The 8,608-nt window shown below is 44.6% G+C and overlaps 1 protein-coding gene across 1 annotated transcript; it reads right to left on the reverse strand.

Annotated features, from left to right (window-relative positions):
* Positions 1–5,274: 5,274 nt before the first annotated feature.
* On the reverse strand, positions 5,275–6,373 carry LOC135943886 (uncharacterized). Its single transcript, XM_065490553.1, has 6 exons — positions 6,310–6,373; positions 6,111–6,169; positions 5,950–6,053; positions 5,690–5,894; positions 5,521–5,631; positions 5,275–5,466 (listed from the first exon to the last, which is right to left on the reverse strand). Exons 1-6 carry the CDS (start codon positions 6,371–6,373, stop codon positions 5,275–5,277), a joined length of 735 nt encoding a protein of 244 aa, XP_065346625.1.
* Between the last annotated feature and the right edge of the window lie 2,235 nt (positions 6,374–8,608).

Below are 8,608 nucleotides of genomic sequence, written 5' to 3' on the forward strand. Positions count from 1 at the left end.
GAATGCAGCTAGGCTTTGAGCCAACAGATTTCCGCCCGTTGCCCATCGCAATTTCCCTAATTTATTTCATTTAATTGTAAATCTTTTTAATTAATAAATAAAACCAATTGGTAGGATAAAAAGGTTTCTTAGACAAGGAACCGGCGATTGTGGTGAGCAACATTATGTTCTGCGTTCAATGGACGCTTCAAAATCTGCGGGAAAATCGGTTCTCTCCATTAAATCCGCAAATTTGCTTAAATATTATTTAAATTGAAGCGATAAATATGTGTCTGACATGGTCAAGCGCGCAGCACAAAAGCGACGCCTTTTATCGCAGCAAGCAGCTCGCTGGCGCGGTGGCAATGGAAAATTATAAAGTGCTGAGCATTCAAGCGCTGAGAGCAGGCAATCCACACCAGATTTTTTTATTTAAGAACTACCTCTTCCTCTTGCGGAGTGTATTTCCTGTATTTTAGCGCTTGACGATTTGATCTTTTTTGATCAATTTTTTTCTTTTAAGCTAACGCATGCGCAACTTTAAAGCGAGACAAAAAGAAAGAATTGTCACACACGTACGCATATTCCGTGCACAATTTAATAATTTAGAACGAGGTAAATTTATTAACTCCTCGTTTGCACAGTTTCTATCCCGTATTTTTGCATTCGTAGCATATTCTCACAATTTTAGATTAATTTATTTGTGAACCTGTATCTAAACTAAAGCTGATTCCATCATAAAACTATAATTAGATATCAAAAGAGAGCATTAAATTTTTTTAATGCAACGCAACTGGCCAGAAGAAGGAACCGACCGACACTCGCTGCTGTGTGTTTTTTTATCAACGGCCAGCGGCAGATAACGCTGCACACTCAAATAATGGCTATGTGAGCAAGGTGCTTCGGCGACCATAAAAATATTGGAAATATTGAAAATTTTAATTTGCGATACGAGAAAAAAGCCGATGGAGCACCGCACCCCGTCCGTGTGCTCATTGCAGCTCTCCGCGGGGGCAAAATCGCCACAAGATGAGAATGGCAATCCGATGGCACCGGCAAAAACCGCAAAAAACTGCAGCGCGACCTGAGGAAGGTCGGTGACGCTGAGAGAACGTTAAAAAAGCTCCAAGCTGCAGAAAAAAAACATTAAAATTCGGGCTGAGAAAGGATCTCAGGTCGGAATACCCTGAAAAAAAGGATGTTAGGTCATCCCAGGTAAAAGGTGATAAAAAGACCTGTCCGATGAGAGGTCGTGGTCGACGATCGGATGAGCGGCCCAATTTTAACAAAAATAAAACCATTTTTGCAACACCTCCGCGCGTGCAACACCAGAAAATTGGATAAAATTAATTTTAGCAGAGTCACATGAATTAAACTCGAGATTTGAGTTTGTTTAAACGCCCCCGGTGTGAAGAAATCGGCGAAATGGGAAGAAATGGCCCAGGGGGTCGGCCGCGCCCATGCAGTGCCGCCGTTCGCGCCGCCGTCATTGTGTGCGCGACGAAAGTGTAGAAGCAAATGCCGACTTTTTTAAAAAATCGCCTTAATTCGCCTATGGGCCGGAAAAATCTCAAACTCGGTTTCCCGTCATTTTTCGTCAATTGCAAGAGGATGGGGTAGTAATCGTTGCCTAATTAAATTTATAACTAATTAAATCCCAAAATTATCAGTTGCCATGTTATGCTTACGGGAAAACAAAATAATCACGTTTTCCAAGTTTAAAAATTTATTTCCTGCTAGGATTTCGATCCTATCGCCTCGAATTTGGTCTCAAAATGTTCCCAGATAAACTGCGCATTGATTAACAAGGCTCACTTTGTACATTTTTGCCCAGGGCCGATGCCAAACCTGATGAATGGTACTCAGGGTGGAGCATGCGCAAACTTTCCCAATTAATAACTCCGTCTCTATGGGATCAAATTTAATTTTCCGCACACCGTTAGCTTTGTCTCAACATGTAGTAACCGAATCTCGAGTTTCAAGGCCCCAGAACTCACACATCCCTCGCGCGGGGGCCGTGAGTACCGAAAATGGACAAATCTGAACTTTAAAAAATCACCCTGAGCCCTGAGGAGGTCGCATGGTTATAAACAACTCCCTGGGAAGTGGGAAAAATAGGAAAATTTAATTTATGGCTCTCTTGGAATTTTCGGAGGACGGCGCGCGTGTTATTCTCATTGGAGTTTTGATTTTTTTCACATATTTACCATTTGACCCTGATCAACTCGGGCGCTTTTTACGCTACAAATTTCTATCAACAATGCAATTTTTTGTAGGACATTGGATGCTCTTTCATTTTCATTGGAGGTGCATCATCGGGCCCATAGGGGCCCGCGCGGGGGCCGCGAAAAAAATAATTAATATGCTCAATCCATGGTGGTCTTCGGCCTTTAAAAATAAAATCATAGCTCTGCTTCTATGGGATTAAAAGGGAAAATTCAATGCTGGATAAGCTCGCCATCAAATTGTGCTAGTGTTAGGCACCATTGCCACCCTGGTGCTGTCGGATTACCCCCCTAAATATCCGGTAAAAAGCCAATTTTTTGTTTTATTTTTGTCTTAATTCTCCCATGGGTAGGATCGAGATTTCGACTGCTGGACACGCCCTTCGGCACCACCTCGCGTCCACTGGCAGCGTTTTGGACCGAAATTCACGTTTTTGGCGATTATTTTTATCCGGTGCGTTTTATTTAGGGGAACCCTATAAAAAACCGCTGGGACGTCGACTTAATTTAGGGGAAGGAAGGGAAAAGGTTCCTTAGCTGCGCAAAAGTGTGAATTTTATTAAATATTTGTTGGAGGCACGACACGATAGGAGGTCGGCGGAGTAACGAACCGCACGTTCACTCTGAATAAACTTTTATTTCGATAAAACCGTGAGAATACGCAACCGGTTCGACTTCTTCGCAGCACAGGTTGCGTAAATTTTCTTTTTCCCGGCGCATTTTACACACGCGTTGTCTCGTCGAGGAGTAGGTTATCCCGAGAATAATAATAAAAAAAATGCAGTATGAATGCGTGTGTCACAGGCCAATAAAAGTAGTTTTCTTTTGCGCGAGCCAACCGCGTGACAACGCTCGTGCACGACCGAAAAACCGCAGAAAATCAATTTTAGCAAAGTCCCAATGATAAAACTCGAGATTTGAGTTTCTTTTAACTTCGCCGGTGTGATGGAATTGCCAAAAAGGGAAAGGAATTGGCCAGGAGGGTGGAGTCGCCCTTATCGTGCCCATTTACGCGTTGGTGCCGCCGACACTGCAAAAGCGTTTTTTTAAAAAAAAAATCCGCCGTAATTCGCGTAATGGGCCGGAACCATTTTAAACTCGTTTTCCTCTCATTTTCCGTCAATTAAAAGTGGACAGAGCATTAATCAGGGCCAACTTAAAATTATGACTAAAAAAAGGAATAATAATTGGTTCCGCGATATGTTTTGCCGGCGGTGTATTTTGGTCAAGTTCGCCGCCTCGACGGAGCAGAGCTCAAAGCCCCGTCTGGAGGCCCAAAGGGTCCGAGATAAAGAGATAAAAATAATTATATTTGACGATTTCAGGCAATTTTTCCCTGTTCATTTTTGCGGCTGCGGTGTTTTCGATCGACAAATTTTTGCTTGCGCCGCGAGTGAGTGAGTGTGTGAATTGAACAGCGGCACGCACGCCTTATCGAAATAAAAGCGAGGCGCACGCACACACCAGAGACTGGCAGACCCGATTTTTCCTGGCTTTCAGGAGGGAATTAATTTGACTGCGCGCCACGGTGAGCCCTCGAGCGAGAGCAGCCAGCCGCAGTTAGAAAATTAAATGACAAAAAAAGCAATTAAACCTATGATTCAAACATTTGCACGAATTTGTATTTATTGTCTCAAACTTTTGTTTAATAAAATTTTCCTTGTTGTTTCACAACCCGATTAAATTTTTATTAAATTTTTCCTGTCTGACGGACTAATAACAAGTATGTTGGAAGTGCTTTTAAAACATTGTCGTAGGTGGTGGAGGAAAAACTCGCATGACCGCCGCGCAACCTGATTCGCTGTCAAAAAGATAGCGCATTCCGTCCACTTGGTCACGCCTTTTACAGCAGAATTAAAGGTGGATTTATGGGAATTATGTTTTCCTATTGGTCGTGTCGATAGCGAGCTCTCGATTAATTCAAAATGGTGTGCAGCGTGTTATTCTCGCATTTGACAAACCTCCGATTAATTTTTATTAAACACGCACTCGGAAATAAATCCATAAAAATTACTCGCACGGGGAGGAAAAGTTCGACGCGTCGGCAGGTCGTTCCAGGGTTGGCAGACCCTGAATCAAAAGGCACTTCGGCCGAAAGCGGGAAAATATCCTCGATAATTCTCGCTCTCACGTCGAAATTAATCTGTGTGTGTCCGCTTCGGAAAAAGACGCGAGTTGTCCGGGTGTGTCGAATGGCAGCACATTTTCCACAATTTTTCCAAGGCTCTCTCTTTTGGTTTTGCACGCTGCTAAACCTGGCTTTTTTCTGGTCAGGTAGGCGCCGCCAAACTATCACTCGATTTCTGTGTGCCGAGGTCGCGCGCGCTCCCATGTGCAAAGCACAAAAAGCGACGCCTTATCGCGGCAAGCAGCGGTCGCTGCGCGGTGGCAATGAAAAATGTAGAGTGTGTATTCAAGAGCAAAAGCAGGCCGTCCGCAATTAATTTTCAATCCTCTGCAGAGTTAATTTCCCACATTTTAGCGTATTTAAAACGTCCTCACGATCTCAACTTCTTTTGTTACATTCTTTCGTTAAACTAACGCTGTGCCGTCATTCTAATTATTGGGATAGCAGAAGAGGGAATTTAATTTTTTTTAATTCCACGCAAATGACCAGAAGAGGAAATCGACCGACCACACCGACTCTCACTACAGTGTTTTTTTTATCAACGGCGTGCAGCAGACCTCCGCCAGGGTTTTATAGCAGCATCTCCGCTTGTGTTTGGCAGACGTCGATAATCAGGGTCTGCTCGACGACCAGCTTCTTCAGGTCCGCCAGGGTGAAGCAGCTGTCGATAGCAGAATCATCGGTCTCTCGTCGCTTTTGGTCCACGCAGCGTCAGAACCATTTTTTTTATCTCGAGGGTTCGTCAGTCAGCAGATAGTCAAGTTTTTCCATTTAATCCAAGCAAAATTATATTTTATTCGCCGGAAAATTAAATTTTATTAAAAAAAAATCATCTTTGAATGGAATTTGTAAATATGTATGTTTCAACTAAAATGAAAGACGAGTCTGACAAGGTTGAGAATTTCTTTATTACACGAAATTCCACAGAGTTTTCGTTAGAAATTATTTTATGTCAACCTCGGGAATTGCAGCAATGATGTATGAGTAGTAGTAGCCGAGGTTTAAAAATAGCCACATTCCATCCATACCGCCAGTTGCGCTATCACAATTATAATCGTACACAGCTCCTTGAGCCTGAGTTCCAAAGGCAATTATCGGTAGATTGTAATAGGTAGGCGTTGCATCCTTCAGAAACTGCAGATAACGGACATAAATCATTGTGTTACGTAGAGATATACGAGAACTCACTGAGCAAAATCCAGGAGTGGAGTCCTGGTACATGCAAATATATGCACCTCCCGAAGATTCAGGGCAGCTTGCAGTGCTCTTCGCGGAGGCAGGCAGTTTTCTTAAGACGTGCTTCAAGAAGAAAAACACGAGTCAAAAGGAGGTTTCAATGTAAAAAGGTGAAACTAACCGATGACGCATTGTAGAAGAGCAGAACGCCGGTCGTATTGACGTCAGCAGTCAGGTTGTTGAAGCTGGAGGCCGTCATCGGCAGGGTTGGCCCTCGAAATTTCTCGCACACTTTCAGATAAACTGCAGAACCTCCCAAAATTGATTCAATCCTCACTACGGGCCGAACCTTTCCAGATTGATCCGTGACTTTCACATCTGATGGTCTGCAAAAAATTCCTTAATAATATCAAGCGATTGCTTGTAAAATTATGTACTCACAAGCTTTCAGAGAAGCTGTTTGAGGCTAGAATATATTTCTTGCTGAGAAATCCTGCAGCTTCGGTATTATCAGGGATAAACGAACCTTGATCAGTAACCTTGACCTGAAATTAAAGCTTGTGTGTGCAAGTGTGATGGAGAATTTAGTCGAGGACACTCACGACGTAGGGGAATTCATTGGGGTTAGCGTCCGTGATAACCGCCGACTGGCCCCAAACAACTGAAACAATATTCGATAACCTTAGTTTTACTAGAATTTGAAGCTTTAAGAGGTCTAAGGATTTTTAAACATATCAACCCGTTAAGGCCCTAGTGGTTTGTGGTTATAACTCATTCGGGGAAAAAGGCGAGAGTCCATACCTGCGACGATGAGCAGCTGACAGAGCAGAAGGCCAGAGAGAAGGATGACCGTTTTCGATGCCATTGTGGTAGTGACTATGCCACTCAACGCTTTGCCGCCCTTTTTATACCCACAGATAAGGCACTGCATAGGTAGGAAGAAAATCGTGGACGAATCACGTTCGTCCGCGTTTGAATTTCTTGCATTGATAAAACTATACGAACACGCGATTCCACAGGAAAAACGAAATTTTTTATCACACCGTTTCCGTCGTAAAAAGTGAAACGCAGTTCGGCCTCGTATTTTGTTCAAAATGCGAGGGTCGTTATCAAAAAACAGATAGGAAAAAAGGCTACTGCGTCGTGGAAATTTGAACGCGCGTGCGAAGGCCATCGATAAAAAAGCACAAGTCAGTGCTGCTTTTTGCTGTTCAAATAAGTCCGAAAAATTTGCAAGGATTTAATAATATTATATTGCCACTGTTTGGCTTTGAACTCAATTATTTTAACCCCAGCTCGGCTCTTGCCGTGGAATCTGAGCTCAACCAAGAACACGAGGCCGAGTGGCCGCGGAGGAGCTCTGGCCAAGACGTGGCCACATTTTCCGGGACGTACATTTGCTACTTTTCATCGTCTCTCTCGGCTCTCCTTTTTCTGTATCAAATAATTTTCACCTGCTGCTGACGTCAATTCACGAGGCAATTATTTCGACTGTCCTCATTTTTCGTGGAGTGGCCGAGGCGCATTCACGATAAAAACCTTTTTATCGCTTCCACCAAGAAAGCAATTAAATGCAAATGTTCGAGAAGCAATGACCTCGTGTCAGATAGCAGCACGAGTTTTTCTTCGACACGTGTGGTTGCTTTTGAAGAGGCGGAAAGTGGCACTTTTTGTGCCACATGCATGAAAAAACTGAATTTTCGTTTCGTCCCGCGACCTCACCGCTTCCCTATCTTCCCGGGTTGAAAATAATCGCCAAATCCGCCAATTTTGACTGGAAATCCGGTCGGTGCGAAACAAAGATTCTTCAATTGAAATTAATTGAATTAAAAAAAATATATATACAGAAATTGCGTCTCTTTGCGTTGATTTCGGGGACCGCGGGGGTGGGCGGGGGTGGCTCTTAGTCATAAAATACGCGAAATTCGCCAGTTATTTGTTTTTTCGTGAGGACTGTACTTGCCCGCTGGGTTAGCGATTTCGAGCACATTTTTTTGCAATGCGCTTTTCAAATTTTGTTTCCACGATTTCGTCAGGCTCAGGGTGCAACGCGTGCGGCGAGATCGTTTCGACGGTCATTTTCCCGAATGACCGAAGGCACGAGGCCGCGGGCAGCCGACAGCGCGCGCCGCGCTAACCGCTTTTGTTAAATTAATTTTGCCTGTTTTTAACCCTTTCGGCCCTTCCAGCTCCGGCGCCGTTCGAGCAGGATGGCGGTACTACCCGTCAAAATTAAGCTAATTGCTGCCTCTTTCGAATGAGTGGTCGCGGCGGGCCGTCGGGTCTCGCGGGCCTTCGCAGGGGCTCCTCAAAAAAAAAAAAATTATTGTCCAAACCACGTTTTTCGGCCTTCCGAATTTTATATCTCGGCCGCTATGGGACTTGCGGGCTAAAACCGGTGTTGGCTGAACTCGCCGTTAAATTCTGCGGGCGACGGCACCGGTTTCAACCCCCCATCCCCATCGCACCCCCCGCTGCCTCGGAGAGACCCTCCAAAAGGCCTCTTTTTGTTTTATTTTTTTTAAATTCGCCAATGGGAGGAATCGCGGGTTTCTCCACGCTAATCGCGTTCGTGGGCGACCCTCCGTGGACTACCCGGGTTTCGGCCCGATCCGCCCCGTTTTGGCGATTTTTTTACACAGGAGCATAGGGAGGCCGCTTGCAAAGAGGGGGCTCCCCGGGCCCCTATGGCACCCTCTTGGGCCCCTCTCGGCACCCCTTAACTGCGCCCCCGTCCCTGTCGATGGGTCCTGTATAAGTAGGTCCCATAGCGTCTCTGCGAAATTGTCGGCGGAGGTGGAGGGAAAAAGACGCACGGCCGCCGCCGCCGCACAACCTGCTAGCGTGTAGTGTGGCGTCACTCACGCAAAATCGCTGCTTTTTGTCACGTAGACCGCACTGGCTCTTACAGCAGAATAAAGAAAAATATTTTCGGCGTTTATTTCATCTTTGGATGTGCTACTGTTAACGAACTCTTAATTCACGCGGCCTAAATGATCTGCAGCGTGTGTTCATCTGCTTCAAACTCCGCAATCAATTTTTTTCTGATGACTAGAATAATTAATTATTTAAAATGAATGAAGCATTTGAAGAAGCACTT

Source organism: Cloeon dipterum, chromosome 4 (assembly GCF_949628265.1).
Source record: "Cloeon dipterum chromosome 4, ieCloDipt1.1, whole genome shotgun sequence".
Classification (NCBI taxonomy): domain Eukaryota; kingdom Metazoa; phylum Arthropoda; class Insecta; order Ephemeroptera; family Baetidae; genus Cloeon; species Cloeon dipterum.

Bases quoted from the DNA above. Each gene is read 5' to 3' on its own strand.
- LOC135943886 (XM_065490553.1), bottom strand. From the start codon at position 6,373: ATGGCATCGAAAACGGTCATCCTTCTCTCTGGCCTTCTGCTCTGTCAG. The intron at 5,895-5,949 runs GTGAGTACATAA...AATTTTTTGCAG, and splicing joins AACAGCTTCTCTGAAAGCTT to ACCATCAGATGTGAAAGTCA. The intron at 5,467-5,520 runs GTGAGTTCTCGT...CGTTATCTGCAG, and splicing joins CCACTCCTGGATTTTGCTCA to TTTCTGAAGGATGCAACGCC.